This window comes from Cydia fagiglandana, chromosome 2 (genome assembly GCF_963556715.1).
Source record: "Cydia fagiglandana chromosome 2, ilCydFagi1.1, whole genome shotgun sequence".
NCBI lineage: Eukaryota > Metazoa > Arthropoda > Insecta > Lepidoptera > Tortricidae > Cydia > Cydia fagiglandana.
In genome coordinates, this window is record NC_085933.1 from 8,350,005 (window position 1) to 8,368,771 (window position 18,767).

General features: G+C 35.7%; 1 protein-coding gene across 1 annotated transcript in view; it reads right to left on the bottom strand.

Annotated features, from left to right (window-relative positions):
• Window positions 1-2,212: 2,212 nt before the first annotated feature.
• The window catches only part of LOC134675426 (lachesin-like), a 50,789-nt gene continuing 34,234 nt past the window's right edge, over window positions 2,213-18,767 (bottom strand). Inside the window, exons 5-10 of the mRNA XM_063533684.1 lie at window positions 11,868-11,996; window positions 9,672-9,809; window positions 8,164-8,313; window positions 7,946-8,014; window positions 4,938-5,024; window positions 2,213-4,542 (exon numbers count right to left, since the gene is read on the bottom strand). Coding sequence (XP_063389754.1) covers window positions 4,451-4,542; window positions 4,938-5,024; window positions 7,946-8,014; window positions 8,164-8,313; window positions 9,672-9,809; window positions 11,868-11,996 — 665 coding nt within the window. The 3' untranslated portion in view covers window positions 2,213-4,450. The remainder of the gene's footprint in view (window positions 4,543-4,937; window positions 5,025-7,945; window positions 8,015-8,163; window positions 8,314-9,671; window positions 9,810-11,867; window positions 11,997-18,767) is intronic.

Genomic DNA, 18,767 nt, shown 5'->3' on the forward strand with positions numbered 1-18,767 from the left:
TTAGCCAACACTTTGTTAGAATTATCTGCTGAGAAAACTGTTTAAACTAACCCTGAAATACCTACTATTAACAAATGGAATTTCATAATGTACATATATTAATGTCTGCGTCAACTGCCACTTTAAATGATGTGCAAGTTAGGTATTTGTGTATTCGTAAAGCTGACAGATATCGTAATCACATGCTGGTAGGAGGATCACCCCTCGGGGAATAAAACGAACGTCGCTTCGCCGCGCTGCGACTCAGCCGCAGATAAATCCTTGTAAACAAAATTGTAACTGTCGTCGATATCGTACTTTATGATTGGAGACCCGCTGTATGAAATTCAAATCGTACAAATTGACCACCGACCCTTCCCGGACATCGCCCAGCTTCGTACAATACCTACCTATATATGTAAAGTTAAATATTCTCCAAATCTATTCAACTTACAGAACGGTTCGATGAGACGTCGCCTGTGTTGTTATATTTTATTTTTCCTCGCGTACGCCTTATTATTTTTATATTTTCTTTATAGCAGGCGATACCGGCTATAAAAGCGAAATGTTTGTTGTCTGATTGCGCATGGCGGCGGAGTATCTTAGCATCAAAAATATTAAGATACATTATATTAGGTTAAACCTAAACATCATAAAGGTTTTAATTACAAAACAGTCACTAGTAATTAAACGTGATAATTGTAAAACAAGTTGAGCTTAGAAAGCAAAATAATGTGTAAAAACCGAACAATGGTATGAAAAAACAACGTGTACATAAATAAGCACATAAAAGATTATTAACGCGTTCAAGGCAGGCCTGTGAAGTCACGGCGGGTGTTAGTAATTTATAAATCAATGATTTATTTTGTAATGAAACGAGTATTTCCACGGCAAAATGAGCGCGGTTTATGGCTAATATAGCGCAGACTGCCTCGACGAGAAACTTAGTTGCATTTTGCATAAAATCGATATAGCCTCATAGTCATAGGACGCTCATAACAATGGCTATCTGCTGTATCGTTAGTGTTATGTAGCAAATTATCATTCTAATAACATTCTATGTTTAGAAAAGTTGTATTGCGGACAACAAATTACATAATGTTTGTTATCTTTCATGAATCAGCATTATCTCGCTTGGAACTCCCGTTATTTGTTGCTCCACAAACAAAGGCTCCCCGGTTCGTATTAAAGCTACAAAAATTAAGCAACAGTGACTGGCTGGCTCAAAATTTCTTACTTATGAATAGTAGGTACGTTAATACATCGTTTAAACAAATTTGTTATTCTACGATTAGTAGACACTCGTTAGTATTTCGTACAATCGTGATATAATAGAGTTTCTCAGTTGAGTACATTGTTTAGACAACGAAGCTTGCTGAGTATACAATATTGTATACAATACTTTTTCTACGAGTCAACAAAAATAATAAGTACCTACATTAAACTAGTAGAATCATACAAACAAACCAAACCAAAAGTATACAGCTAGCAGTGTGTAATGTGTAAAAATTGCTCTTAATACATTCTCTTGTGTGGTGTGGAATTATTTCATACCGAAAGACTCATTTTAAAATGTTTGTTTTAGTATTAAAGCAGTTCAGTAAATCGCCTGTCGATGGAAAAAATAACTCACGGCATATTTATGTCCATATTTTTGTCACTATTGAACATTAAAATATTTTGGTGGCAAGAAATGAGAATAAAACACAGTTTTTCTCACCTGCTACCACTGGTAACACCTTGGTGATAACATCTGTTAAAATTCAAATACAGTAAAAAACCAAATTGATCTATGTATAAATTTTAATTTGTTTGCTGTATGTTAATTGTCTTTACGTGTTCGAGGAATATTTTTTATTATTATTTTGGTGCTGGATGAGCCAGGAATAGGAAATGCGACAGCGCCGCGCCAGCAGCGACAGACGGCGTCATCGCCGACGTGTTTTGGAAAGAACAACGATATTCTTCCGAATTTTAAAATTGGAGGCACATTCTACTCGTCAGTTTTTGTGACTTGCCGGTAAGTGCATTAAACTCGCCCGCCTGAATACTGCTTCCGGGCACATTACTTTATTCAAAATACCTACTAGAGCTTATTTTACGAATGATAGCGCTTTGTAGTTGTTATCTCGCGGAGGTACTTTATGTGCCTGAAGATTTTAATCTGTCTTAAACTCTTGAATTAATAAGTCTCTCATTTTAGGGGAATAGGTTCAAAATTAATAAGCACAGCTAAAAAAGGTTTTTCTTTATTTTTATAATACTTTACAAGAACAGTTCTACTATAACGATACAATATTTTCTACTTAATGCTTAACATGAACCGGCCAGTGACAAACCATTGAACCATTGTGTTTTAAAGACTGATGCGCACTATACTTTATCGAGTTTCTATTAACACTGAGTAAACTTAACATCAAATTTGACAGAATTAGTACACGTAAGCTTTATTGTTATTGTTTTAAATTACAGATATTTTATATTTAATTTACAAAGCACGCCATATTGTCTTTATTGCAGATGTGGATGATATTTACAAAGTATTTATTCACTTACAGTAATTGCATGTTCTGAAAGGGATCGATTTAGATTAGTAGGCTTATAAATACATACATTTAGCTATAATGTCGTAACATTATATAGCACAGCATCTATGTCATATTTACAATAATGATCTATAATTAGGTACATTTAAAGTTTAAACATAGTTTAAGGTTGGTAAAATAATAAAATTATATACTTAATGATATGCGTGCGGATGATAAAAACTAGCCTTGCGGAGGTCCTTATTCACATAAAGCTTTATCGTCTTGGTTGGGTCTGAGTTTTGTAGAGAAGAGTTTTCAATTCGGAGTTAGCGTTTAGAGTTTAGCGTTTAGCGGAGTACTTCGTTCTCTCTGAACTCATACAGAATTACTTTTTCGATGCGAGCTCTAGAAGTTCCCGCAAAATGCCACATATTTCACAGCTCTATTTTCGGCATTGTATCTACTATTAAACATTTTGACCGGCTCCAAAATTAAGGAGTTCCTCAACTCGATGGGATATTTTTGCTCTCTGATTTCTCAAAGATGACTGGACCAATTCAGAAAATTATTTTTTGTTACAGTTGGTCCCATTGGCATTATGTTTAGATCTGATATGATGGGATCCTGAATAAATCGAGGGAACTCTTCTTTAAATATTACAGACATAGCTAGAGTGATTTGGATACTTTTCATAGTAGCTACATTTGATCTCGGAAACCGCCTATGATATTGGCAGTACATCTAGGAAGTTCTAAAGTTCATGTTTACAAGTAATACATGTTTACAATTTTTATAGGTTGCATGAGCAGTAAACCAACGTCTAATATAACTACACCGAATTATCAGATTTATATAGTAACTACCATTAGCGACGCTATTTATTCATTAGATATGGCACATTCATCATATAGATCTATCAGTCTTTGTTTTATCGGAAAATATCATTACAATAAAAATATATTTACACTAATGACATCACTAGCTACATTTTCATAAAAATATTAACGTACAGTCACCTGCAATAATATGTTACTTTTGGAAGGCCGCAAGAATATGTGAAACGCTCTTATGGCTCTACAAATAAGAGTGTGTCAGATATTTTTGCGACCTCCGTGGTGTAACATATTATTGCAGGTGACTGTACATACTCATATAATCTCAAACAAAAGTTTTTTTTAGGATTCGATGTCCGCATTCTAAATTCTATAATGGAGATTTCATATGATTTTGTGAAATTAAATTACATTTCGTTTTAAAATTATCATTTCAATAAAAACAACTATAAACAGTTTTAGTTGCAAATACTTATAAAGCTGTCAATTGCAGCGGACTGTTAACATGGATTTAATTTGCGCAGTATGTATTATAAAATAGTTGAATATAGCAGCTACATGAGAATGAGAAATACCTAACTGGCATAACTGATTTTTGTAAAATAGGTACAACCAAAATGTTAAGACCTAAGTAGTTAGAATCCTATAGGTAGTAGTTCTTAAAATTCTCGGGTAACGGCACGCCGTTGCTTTTATAAGTTACTTTTCCTACAACAGTAAAATAAAAGTCAATATTCAGGTTTAAACAAATAAATGTTCGAAACCAAAAATGTGGAACATGAAAAACGGTGTGTCTCTTTATTTCTATGAGCAATTTATGACTACACCGGCTCTCAATGAAATATGAGTTTGCAAATAACATGACTAGTAATATACCTAATATCGTCAGGTGACAAGCAAAAGTCACTAATTACAAAAATAAAATTACACAAAAATCGATCTTCTTTTAGTACCAATATGGTTTATTATGGCTATGAACTGGTGGGTGGTATTTAGTGACTTTTGCTTGTCACCCGACGATATACAATAGCAAATAGACTTATCGAAGTTATCGTATCTCATTTAGCACAACGTCTGGTATTGGCACGATGTCGCGGAAGCGAGCGCGTGTCAGCTGGTCACTAGCAGCGCTGCCACGACTGCGACGACTCCGCAACGAGGCCGTGACGAATTAGATGATTGTGTGGACTCGTAATCAGTACCTAGCACATAAAAATAACCCTATGTATCAGGCTGTCAACGTACCCATCGAGTTTGAAAAATACTATAGTTGCACAGTTAATTTTTCATGGGATTTGCCCTTGATTAAAACGTGTAAAAGTTCAATGTAAATACTGCAATTTAACATTAGTCCCCTCTGTAGTATAAATTGTATACATTATCACTACACCTTAAAAGTCCCCCGACGCGTCTGTCTGTTTGTATGTTCGCAATAAACTCAAAACTACTAAACGGATTTTCATGCGGTTTTCCCTCAGTAGGTACCTAAGTGTTAGAGCCGTTATATTTAAGTCTTAGTATATTTTGATTTAATATTGACATTCGCTAGGGAAATGAGCTGGACTAAAATGTAGAAACTGCTTGGGTACCAACTTACCTCCTGAATCTTTCCACTCTTCAACCTCGTAATCTCCTATGACCCTGTTTTCAGCAGAGCCATCTCGCCAGCGACTTTTATTTTTACCTAAAAATACATACACTTTAAGTATTCAGTTTATTATTGAGTAGTGCTACTTAAATACTCTCTTTGAAATATATATAAAAACCGGTCAAGTATGAACTAGATCCGCGTTGTGAAGGTTCCGTTCTATCAATAAATTTTTAAAAACAAATATTTTTGTCCTTCATATTGACTAACATATGTTTACTTGTTATCAAGTACAGTCGCCATCAGATATATCGGAGCTGCCAAGGTGCTCAAAAATATCTAAACACGCACTCTAGCACCTTGACAATTAAATAGCCGCAATTTTCTTTTATAATAAACCGTATGGTTTGCAATATACAGGTTTTACTGCTATAGAGATAACAACATGGAAAACATCATATTTTTGTATGGGGGCCTAGAGCCATATGGCCCCACCATACATATATTTTTCGTACTTTTAATTTTTCTTGCACCTATTTACTACTTGTTCTCTGTTTGGCCCAAAGGTTAACTGGTAGAGAATGCCTTCTGGCATTAAGTTCGCCTTTTGTACAATTTTTACTGTGCAATAAAGTTTAAATAAATAAATAAATAAATATAGGTACTTCATGATTTCAATTATTTTTTGCCATGCAGGCATAATGAAACAAGCCGGACAGAGAAACAGCGGAGTCTCAGTAAAAATGTTACGTTTGTCATCCTTCAGATACGGAACCCTCAAAACTATCAATTGCGAGGAAGGATAAGGTAAAGTAAGGCATATATTGTATTGTTGTTGTAGAAATGTCGCTAAGTCGTAAAAAACGATCCGGAAAATTATTGCGTCATATTTATGAAGGTCTATGAAAGTGGGCTTTCAAGTCGCACATAACATATGAAGCTATAAGAGTATAAAGGAAAGCCCAAATCTATAACAATAAACGCTACATTGGAAGTCAAAGCGCAAACAAAATCGCTTTTCCCACAATAATATTACTAACGACCCAATTGTACGGAAGCATTGGGCCGCGGCGGCAAAACCAATAAATACAAAATCCACCTTTTCCATCCGGCCGGGTGCAGGATCACGATGAATGAATGTATAAAAGACGTGTGGGGATGGTTGAATTTTGTACTTCAGTAGACTTATTCATAACAACAACAACAACGAATATTGTGTTACGAAAGTTAACAATTGCTACTTACGGCGCGATTCGGGAAATGAATTAGAGATTCACTAGATATGAAATCCAATCGCCATAAGGTACCTTTACTCGTGGGACTATCTAGTGAATCTCTAATCTCTTATTCATTTTCCGAATCGCGCCTTTAGTTTCTGGCGGAAACAGAAATGATCCCGAACTCATGAAAAATTAAACCACATTACCTAACGGATCTGATCAGCCCTCGAAGCCCTCGAAGGGATTCATTAAAAACTTTCGTTACGGCATAAATTATGTCGATGCCTGTACTTTGAGACCAATTCGATTGAAGGTTACAATACGAGTATATGTTGTATCTGAATAAAGAGCAAACAATGAAATACATATTTAGTAATTATCTGATAAGTAAAAGTTTATTTAAAAGTAGGCCATATTATTATGAACGTGCGTGATCTGCAGCCATCTAAGCACACCAGCCATGTTTAGTTTGGGCAACAATCACTCCTTGTCAGAAGACACATGCAGTCCAACTTCGTGTTGTGAGACAATTGTAGTCCTTTCGATGTTTTGAGATGTTATGCTTTTATTTTACCGAACTTAAATGAATAAGGAGAGAAATAATTAAAAAGGAGAGCACGGGGTCGGAGACATAACAGTAAATATTTTCGTAATTGAATGTGAATCCCTTCCCTGACTCTTAGATAGTTCTGGTTTGCTCTAGGATGATGAAATCACAAAGGAATAATCTATGGTAGCACGTACACGGTGTAACATGAGGAAACCGAATAATTTTAACAGCGTATTCCTGATCATATTTAGAGACAAAAATGTCCTATAAACTTTTTTGAAATTCGCCTAGTTTCAGAGATAATATTAATTTAAAAAAAACAAGTTTTTATTGTTACGTAGTGTAAAAGGCCTTTTTGACGGTGATGTTGCTGCTATGGGACGTAGTCTAAATATCCTTATTAATAGATGTCAAAAAGTGATAAGTAACACTTTGAAAAAAGTAGATTTTACGAAAAAAAAATGTTAAAATCATTATGTACAAATACATTGAAAAAATTGAAAAAAAACAAAACAAAAAAAAATCTTTTTGGCGACATTGACTTAAACTCATATTACATTTTTTCCTTTTTTTGGCCTCAGAAATGCGTGGTTAAAATTATTCGGTTATATTAAAATTATGTTATACCGTGTATAACTAGTCATAACATGTTGTTATTCTGCTGATCAAATCGGACTGGTATCAAAGTAATAGTAGTTTATGTCACAAGGGATCAAAATGATACACTTCCGTCAAGGGCGTACATTGAATCTTGAGCGTAATGAGGGATTCAAGTGTTAACGTCCAAGACGAAATAATTTTGATACCGTGTGACAAATACTGCTTTTCACATCAACTATGAGGAAAATAAAAAAATCTTAGTGTTGACACAATCTGATGCTTAAGCAGATTATTTAAGCTAAAAAAAATAATGTGCAAAAACATGTAAAAAAAATAGTGTGCTAGAACACAGAAAAGTGTTACTTTGATCCCTCCTAGCAGGGAAGAAAAGTGCCACTTTGATCCCTCCTAGCAGGGCAGAAAAAGCCCTTTTACGAATAGGTGATATGAAAAGTATTTTTTTAACTTTATCATTATTACAACAAAACATAAATTATGAAAATAACACATGTTTTATTGTAATAGATCTTTAGGGCAACACATGATATGGATATGTATACTAGAAAAACAATACCCTCTTTTTTCGTCACTTCGGTACAAAACATTAATCCGTGTTGGTGTTGTTACAAAACATTAATCCGTTTTACCTTTTTTCTTATCCGAAGATGTAGGGACGTAGTTAACAGCTGTGCTCGTTGTGGGTGGAGCAGTTATTTCTGGAGAAAATTTAATGATAAGTGCGAGTTTATGAAAATAGGTTTACATTTAAACCCGGCCTTAGGGAAGATTTGTCAATTCCAATGAAAAGCTTTTGATATAAAATATTATTTTTTGTCCTTATAAATTATTTATTTTGAGTACGAACCATCGAGACGGATTAGTCCATCAGTTTCACCGAGCGAGTTTTTAGCTACACAGCGGTATGATGAGAAGTCCCTGGATGATACTTTTCGTATCGTTAGCTTCATTTTCCTGCTGTATCCTTCGTCAATTAAATTCGTGATGTATTTGACTCCTGTTGACAAATACAGTTAATTAACATCGAGAGGGATGCGCTACATGACATAAGTAACATATACATTTAGTAAAACTTGGTACCTACTGATAAAATTAAGTTATATTCTAATTATTTTAATAGCGTGAAACTGTCCAACTTTGCCCTGGAGGGTAAATATCTCCAACTCCTTATCCTATTCATTATGTTAATCCATGGGCAAAACTTTTAAAGAACCTAAATTTAAGGTTTACATTATCATATTTTTTAATAACGAAAAATACCTACAAGGTGTTAAATTCTTAACAACAGATTAACGATAGACTGTCAATCCTGAGACGACTGAGACATTGTTTTGATTCTGGATTCATTGTAATCAAATCCTCGGAACTTGTGTAATTCGATAATAATAATTAATTTTCTGTTAATTAAATTCACGTCAAGGGAAGTTGAGCAGTTGTAAATAAATACAAAAGGTTACGGTTACGGTTTCAGAGAATAATAAATAATATTAATATTAAATATATATCAGATAACATTGCCATAGCCAACATCTACGTTAATCAGTGTTAAATAAGATACTGCGTAGGCCCTACTTATTGTACTATGGTTTTCAAAATGGGAGCCACTTTGCATGGGTAGCGCCAGAGAGTAAAAACCTATGCAATAATCTTTTGATGAAATTGGTAAGTTTTTAATTTTAAGAAAGAAATATAATAGTATAGTTACATAAAGTTTGTTTTTGTACAGCGTTCTTACGCAGAGTCAACTAGGTGTGTAGAATATACGCAGTTATCAAAGCAAGACGAGACATATACGAGATGGTAACGATCAGCTCAGCAAAGGGTACTGCAAAATACGTAAATCTTTATATAGCATTCCAAAACCTCTGTCATGTACGTGGTATAAATTTATTTCTCATTTGGCAGTTGTCTAGTTTAATCAGATTGTGATGACAAGGGTTCTGAGGCCGTGACACAATTATCACTGTTGCCACGTGATGCCTATATTTTGTAGCAATTAATAAAACAAGTAAATCCGTATCGTTAAACCGACACTGCATAGCTATAAAGAAGTTTAAAAGGATTTAAGATACATTACATTATTTAGGGGAGAGTCGGTTATATTCAGAGGCCGGAATTCTCTTGGCAGTTTGAATTGTCATTAGGGACTTCTAATTTTCGACTTTTGATGTACCTATATAATTTAGAATATAAGAATTAAAAAATGAGAGGCAAATAAAATAACGAGCGATTGTATCGGTAAAAAGCCACATGTAAACTGAAGTCCTATAAAATATGACATTTACATTAGCAGTTCCATATTTGTATCAAATAAGAAAATTTCTAGAAGTCTACAGTGTAAACATAAAATAATACCTGATATAATCATGTCTCCGCGATCAGTGGTCCAGTAGTTTATGGAAGAGGGGTAGGCTTCTGTGTGGCACTCCAGCACCACGTCTTGGCCCACGTAGGCGGCTTCCAGCTGGTTCGGGATCGATAACATCGGTGGGACTGCGCACATGTTATTTCATTATTCATTTACTTACTCCGTAATTCTGTCGTGTCTTTTAATTGATTTTCGTACAGTGTCGCTAATGTAGACTCGCAAAGTTGAGGAGATGTGTAGTGGGTATCATATTATTCGATTTGATCATGTTTTTATAATATCTTCAGTATTTTTCAAGAACAAAAACTAAACTAGACAATAAAAATTTCTAGGTATATGTCAATTTAAAATTATAGTGTGTATCAAATGTTCAGCTGTGTGTAAATTTGTATAATAAAATATTGTACCTACTTAAGTTACGATATCTGCTTATGCACAATAAATATATATGTTTTAACCTAAAATCTAATCTTAAAAAGTAAAGATGTTTTATAGTATTTGTTTAATGACTGTTCATTAAATGTATACATTAGATACCTACACTCGTGTATTAAACATTCGGAGTGATTTTAATTCAGAAAGCCGCTGCGTTGGTTAATCGAGTAAAAATTACGTGAACGTTTTACGTATACCCGTGGAAATGAAGAGAGTCGCTAGTCGAGAGCCCGAGAACACTCGAGATGTGGAATGTGAATTAAGGGGAAGACAGCGAGTCATTGGTTTCGGGGGCGAACGCGGAGGCAAGACAGACCGGCACGGGCGTGCGAGAGATAGTATCGCCATTATCGCGTCCGTACCGTATTCACGTCAGCATAATGCTCTAATTGGGCGCAATTACGGCCGATCCGGCGAAGGCGCCGTCAGGTAGAGACGCCGTGTCCTCGTAAATACTCGTTAACGACGCCCGCCCTGAGAAAAATAATATTTCTGAACGCTGACTCCCGCCAAAAGAAAACGACGTGAAAATGCTCACGTACTTACCAACGGAAGAATTTGAGGCCAAGTTAATGGGGCGGGCAAAATGTGCGGGCATTTTCTTTCTTCCTGATGAGGAAGTGATATTGGTACAATTTGCTTGGCTACTGTTTTACGACCTCCATTCGCGCCGAGTGACGCGCGGGAGTCTTTACATTAAACTGCTAATTGATATTTATTTCATTCACTCCGTGACTTCGTGGCCGCTGTTCGGCTAAACGGCAAATGAATCGCTAATATTAAATTATAAGACTCATTTGTATTACCATGCACGTTTAGAGTGAAAGTTATTTAATTAAGAATGTTGTTGATTTCAATATTACAAATTCCATGCTACATCAATAATTCAAGAGAACTTCAAAAGCTTTTCATACAGAGCAGTTATAGACAATACAGATGAGAATAGGTACCTATTTATTTACCTGGGCAAGTGAGGTGCTATTGTATGATTATTATGCGGTAGTAAATGGAATTAAAGGTCGAACTCTGGCATAAATTTCGCTCCATGTTACGAGAATTTCGTAATTTGTAGAGAAATGATCTATAACAATTATAATTATTAACTTCTTCTTATTATTCGTCCATAAGTTTTAAGTCCAGTCGGAATCAAACTATGTACAGATTTCTGGCTATTAATAAAAAAAACAAGTCGGCTGCCACTACTAGAGTTAGTTAGACCAAGAAAAGTCACACACACACGTAGTGAAAGTGTTATTTAAGTTTGACGTTTAAACACTTGCATGTACTATACAAATCGTTGCAGTCTTGTCTTAGTCTGACTTTATCCGTACCCGGCCACCATCAGCTGACGACACCCACCCTTTAAGTACTTTTATATTTCTTCAAGTTGCATCTTTTCTGTGTTGTGATAAAATCTCAGGAAAAAATAACTAACATATATATTTTGCCGTTTGGTTGGCTACCGCTCCTCTACCCACCGACGGAGCGGCAGGTGACTTTCAAGTTTCATGAAGTTTTATTATACAACTCCTTTAACCACTTTAGGAATAAAACGAATATTTAAAGCTTTACGTTTTGACGTCTTTTTTGCAATTTATTCATGTAGTCGTACCTACCTACATATAAGCTAAATACATATATGTTTATACCTATATATCATTGATTTGTCCAACAGGTGGGAGAACTTTGATGTAATATGTTCAATAGGAAAAATGTACAAAAATATATACATAAGGAATATGACTTACATTGTACCATGAGCATGACACGCTTGCTGATAGAAGGTGGAACGCCGTTGCTCGCAATGCAGAGGTACGCGCCCATGTGCAGTCGCGACACCTTCGATATCGTCAGGTTCTCTCCGTCCACCACGTTCACTGCACACCAAAGAAAATTTACTCAAAAAAATGCCCTCGTAACAATGTACGCACGCAAAGCACGTAATTTATTACGTGCTTTTGAAAATTCCATACCAAAATGGGAAGCTCACGGTATCCTTTTACGTAGGTTTTTGTAAGCTCATATTTTTTGCCCTTATTACCTACGCGTTTTATTTCCATACGTTTCGATTAATATCTATTTTGCTGTAGGAAGGCATAAAATAGAAGGCTTAGTCGATTTTAATCCCAAATCTTGTTGATATAAATCTCAGAGATGCACAGATATCATATTCAATTTATGATGAGATCTTAAAATTGAATAGATCTATAAAGTCAGGTAGATCAGTCAGGTTCGCGCACTCATTGCAACCGCACACCTCTTGAGTAATTAGTAGCATATTTTTGCGACCACAGAAACGCAGTGGTTCTCAAACTTCGCTTATATACGTGACATTATAAGTCTCACTCTGTAATTAAAATGCAGTGCGCTATTTGTGGAACCGGTGCTAGCGACCTCATTCAGTGTTCAGTTTGCAATAGGGAAATTGGGTACTGTTGTGCCGGCATTTCTGAGCAGGGCTACCGTAAACTTGGGCCAGATCGCAGAGCAGGATGGAAGTGTCATTCCTGCAAGAGGGAGGCTTCGCCCAGTCTATGCAAGCCTACGGATTTGGACACCATTATGAGCGAGCTGCGAGGCCTGAAACAACAACTTGTGTGTCTCCCAGGGCTCGTGCATGATGTTGGTGAATTGCGGACTGAGCTGACCGAGATCAAAACATCTTGTGATTTTGTTTCTGCCAAACTGGATGATTATTCTTCGAGCTTGACTGAAGTGCAACGGAGAGTCTCGGAGCTAGAAGCTTCTCAAGAAAAGGTCGTGCTTCTAACAAGTGAAGTTTCTAATTTAAGAAATGAGCTTGCTCGTAGTGAGCAACTTCAGCGCGCAAATAATGTGGAGATAAAAGGGGTTCCACTAAAAAAAAATGAGAATCTTTATTCAATTATGGATAGCATATGCGCAGCAGTTGGTCATTCAGTGGACAAAAGGAATATCGATTATATATCTAGGGTCCCTATGCACGGCTCAAACGAGAAGCTAATAATAGTTCGTTTCAATAACCGCTACGTAAAAGAAGACCTCATAGCCTCGGCAAGATTGAAGAAGAAGCTCACAGCGGAAGATATCGGGTTCCAGGGCAGCACTCATAATATATATTTGAATGATCACCTGACTTCGGAAAATAAGAAACTACTTACCAATACAAAAAAAACCCTTAAGGCTAAAGGTTATGAGTATATTTGGGTCAAATATTGTAAAATTCATGTCCGTAAAAATGATAGTTCAAAAATTACTGTTATAAATAACGAGTGCGATTTAAACAAGTTACTCTAGTTTGTTGTTTATTAAAGTTATTGTGGTCGAATTTAATGTTAATGTTACCTACTTTGTTTTTACTCCGGGTGCACGTAAGTTTGAGTACCGCAGTACGGACCACCCGGGTCGACCGCTCCTATTGTTTACTGCACGGGCTTATCACTAATGCATTGGTTGTTACGCATTTTCGAGCCGCTCACTTAAATGTAATGATCTCGTTTTGTCGCATTTGTTACACTTTATGTTAATGATCTTGCTCTCTCGCACTCATAGCATTGATTTTATGTTCTGTTTTGGATGGTGTTTGCGCGCTCGCTTATTTTATAAGTTGCTATTCTCCTTGTACCTACCTACTTATTTTTATACGATTCGCAATTATTTCATGTGTTTTAATCTACAATTATTCTATTTTAGTTTTATGTTATTCCATTCGATAGCTCGACAGTAGGAAGGACTTATCCTACTATTTATTATCAAAACGTACGGGGCCTTCGTTCGAAAACTTTAACATTTTACCGTAATCTTAGTAGGGAAGTTTATGACATAATTATCTTGACCGAGACGTGGTTAGTGGATGGGATCCTAGATTCTGAATTATTTGATGACCGCTACGTTGTATGGCGGCGGGATCGTGATCTTGCTTTAACGGGTCAAACCCGAGGTGGAGGTGTGCTAATTGCTACTCGTAGGCAGTTGACAGTAACACCGCAGCCAACTTACCAGTCTTCTGCTGAGGACTTATGGGTCACTTTAACACTTAATGACGGTAACAAACATTCGGTCAAACTTCATATTTGTGTATTATACCTGTGTAAGCAATCTCAGGGCCACTCTTTCTCGCAGCAGTTATCCAATTTTTTGGGCCGTTTAGGTGATAACATTTTAAGTAATCCTAACGATAAGTTTTTAGTAGTCGGTGACTTCAACATGAGTAATATTTTATGGACGCCCCGGGATTCCTCGTTAGTTCCGTCTAATTACGTAAGTAGTGATGAATGCAGTTTAGTAGATGATTTGTTTACACACGGTCTTTGCCAGTATAATGACGTCTTAAATAATTTCGGGAAGCTGTTGGATCTCGTTCTATCGAACGATGTTGTAAGTGCGTGCGAATGTCTGAATCCATTGGTACCGATTGACCCGTACCACAAAGCTTTAGTAATTGAGGTTAATTTCACTTTTATTGACTTGTTGCGATCCGACTCTCGCGTGAAATATTTTTATAACAAGGGTGACTACGCGTCCATAAATAGTGAATTTTCATCCATAAACTGGGAGGCGGAGTTTTCTACGCGTTCGTTAGTTAATTCTCTCAATTTCTTTTACGAAAACTATGAACGACTGAGGCACAAATTTGTTCCAAGTAAAAAAATTAAAGTTGATTCGTTTCCATCGTGGTTCTCACGTCCTTTGAAATATGCTATTAAGGAAAAATTTAAATATTTGAAAAAATATAAAAAATATAGGAATAAATCTGATTTGGTATCGTTTACTGTACAGCGGGACAGAGTATGAAGGCTGGAGCAACAGTGTTTTACTAATTATATTTGTAATGTCGAGAGTAATATATGTAAAAACCCTAAACATTTCTGGTCATTTGTCAAATCGCGGTCTAAATCACATGGCATACCAAATAGTTTAAATTATGATGGTGACTTAGTTAACACTGGACCAGATATATGCAGGGCTTTCTCCGATTATTTCTTATCGTCTTTTTCAACATCAAATTCCAATAACACTGTTCCTAATCCTAGTAATGTTGTTAATTCTACAGCTATCTTGACGCGTATTGGTGTAAGCTCTGGTATAGTCAGAAACATGCTACTTAAACTAGACCCGTCTAAGTCAGCTGGCCCCGATGATCTACCTGCCCAGTTCCTGATAAATTGTGCTGATAGCTTGGCGGTTCCCATTTCCTTGTTATTTAAGCGCTCACTCGCAGAGGGTATTGTCCCGCCATTGTGGAAGTCGGCCTTCATCACACCAGTACATAAAAAAGGACCTAAAACTGACATCAAAAATTATAGACCTATTTCCAAATTATGTATACTATCGAAAGTTTTAGAAAAAATTGTATATAACCAAGTCTATTCTTCCTTGAAAAGTTCTTTTAGCCCGAACCAACATGGCTTTTTGCAGCGCAGATCGACAGTATCCAACCTTGTCCTTCTCAATGAGTATGTTACTGGTGCGATGGATAATGGCACCCAGGTTGATGTCATTTACACGGATTACAGCAAGGCTTTTGATCGTATTGACCATGCTATCCTGATATCCAAGTTGTATGACATCGGAATCTGTGGCGACTTACTGAGATGGTTCTCTTCTTATATCGACAATAGGTCCCAGGCAGTTGTGCTGAATAATTACATCTCAGGGTGGGTGACTATTCCTAGTGGCGTCCCCCAGGGTTCCCTGCTCGGACCACTGCTTTTTAACATTTTTATTAACGACATCAGTAAGTGCTTCATACATTCTAAACTACTCTGTTTTGCTGATGACATGAAGATCTTTGGGAAAGTGAATACGACCTATGACTCACTGCTGATTCAATCTGACCTCACGCGACTCGACGAATATTGTTTAAATAATAAATTAGATTTGAATCCATCGAAATGTTCCTTCCTGACATTTTCGCGTAGACATAACATAATTCCTACCACATATAAACTCAAAGGCCAATTATTGAATAAGGTCCAATCTATGAGAGATTTGGGAGTGGTACATGATTTTAAACTTCTATTTGATACTCATATTGACGGTATTGTAAGTAGTGCCCTGAAAACGCTAGGCTTTATAATGCGCAGTTCCATTTATTTTACTCAGGCTAAAACACTTAAAATCTTGTTTTGCTCTCTAGTTCGAAGTAAACTTGAATACGCATCCCAAATCTGGAACCCCTGCTATAATACGTACATAGATAGGATAGAACGTGTGCAGAAAAAGTTTCTAAAGTATTTGAGCCATAAACTTAAGTGCCCCTCTAATCGAACTGATTACTTAGTTACTTGTAGGAAACAGCATCTGGTACCATTATTCGAACGACGTGAAATTGCTGATGTTATATTCCTCCTTAAAATCATAACTGGTGAAATAGATTGCCCGGAATTGCTCCAGCAGATCTCATTCGTAACCCCTTCTCGGTTAAAAAGACACTTTCCTCCTATCTCATTAAAGCGAACATCATCCAACTACAGACGTAATAGTTTTCTTAACCGTGCGAGCCGTAATTTGAATAAGCTAACGAAAGAGCTTGACATTGATATATTTAATTGCGACATTCCCTCCGTGAGGCGTAAATTGACGGAAATGTGTTTCAATTAGGCACTTTTTATTTATCTCGTAAGTGAGTGCTTTGTATATGTAGTATCTAAGTTATAACATAACACTTTATTTTGTTCTTAGTTTTTCAGTTTTTTTTTTCTTTGTTTTTACACTATTTAATTGGTGTCCTGTCACCGGTAGTAGGCTTTGATTATGTAAGCGAATGTTGTTAGTTTTGGTTTGAGTCTTATCTCTTTCATGTGTGCGATGTGTGTGTGTGTGTGTGTGTGTGTGTGTGTGTGTGTGTGTGTGTGTGTGTGTGTGTGTGTGTGTGTGTGTGTGTGTGTGTGATGCGTGTTACTTAAGTATATGTTTTTACTACATATCTATTTGCGAGTTCCTGTAATTGGCTCTATATATCTATTTATGATTCCATTGTCATTTAGTTAGCTGTTGGATCTCCTTATGTAAATAAATAAATAAATAAATAAATAAAGAGAAGATGTACAAAAGAATTATAATCTGCGTATGCAGATTCAAATACAAAGTTGTATACCCCATCAGTTTCGTTAGACTTATATACATATTATGTTTGTATTTTAGTTTTATGCGCATATGATGAAAACTATGATCATATCTAAACTAATTATAAATAAATACAAACGGTACATCATAGCATGTAAAGCGTAAACAATAAAGTAAATAGGGTAAGACCACCAGTGAATGAACACTTAAGCAATTATCCAAGTTTGAAAAATCATTGCTCAGCATTCATTAATAATTGGAATAATTAACTACAATTTAATCAATCCTCATTTAATAAATAAGAAAGTAATTTCTGCGATTTTTAATTACTTTCATAGTTTTTGAGTTATACCAGAATTTACCAAAAACTACCCAAAAACCTAATGAATGAACATAAAAACTAGTGAATGAACACCTAAAAACCCAGTGAATGAACATTATTTATATCTTTTTAATTAGCATAATAAAATCATTTTTATCACAAACACCGTTTCCGGCTCTATTTTAATAGGTATAGCGATAGCGTTTATGTCTTTTTATCCCTCCATATTGACTTCGAATCGATTAGAATGTAATAAAATGATGTACCAATAACATAGAAACACGTTACATATTAAAAGGAAAAAATAAAATCAACCATTAAAACATGAACCAACGTGCATTTTTGATGAAAAGGGGTCATGCTCACCAAATAATGCTTAAAATAATAAACTTGTCACTGCATTGTCCGTGGTTACACTGTTCATACATAGAATTAGTAGAAATCCAATAAATGAACAAGCCAAATTTTGTATTGTTCATACATAGGCATGACAAATCTAGTAAATGGACTATAGAAATTTAGTTTGTTCCAATACTGGCTAAATGAATCAGAATCGTTTTCTATGCAGAATCACAAAAAACAAGCTCAATACGATTGCGTTTACATATACATTTGGGAAAAAAATGAAATCTACACGACACCAGTAAATGAACACACTGTTCATGTACTGGTTTCAGAACATTTGATGAGCCAGTAATGGAACTATAAAAAATAAAGACATAATCGCATAATACGCCGACAAAGTGTACTTAAATAGAAGGTTCAACTCTTAATCTAACCAAATAACTAAACTATGTACTGGTAATAATTAAATAAGCACTTCATATGTTGCTCCAAACGTACACTGTTCTTATCTGGGATCTAATATTTTCATACAAAACTTCAAATCCAGAAACACGTAAACTTCAAATGCCAGTCACATCCTAACTTGTCGAAAATAAATTTATTACGGGTTGTCATTGCATAGGAAATAGAGTCGTTAATAAGAAAAAAAATAAGACAAGTGGAAGAAATTGCTATATTTCTTATTTTAGACGAAAAACGTGATTTTGTTCATTCACTGGGGGGTGTTCATTCACTGGAGGGTTTACCCTATTTAGGTACCAGAAGATGATAATAAACCACACATTTTAGTGCTATCTAGCTCGATTGTTGATTCAATTGTGCAAATATTTCTGCTATGCGATGATTGTACAATTTGGTCTTATTGTGCGAAACAATCGCTTCAAGTCGTCCTCATTCCGCCGGAAGGTCTTTCCCAAACCATTGCCCAGAAATT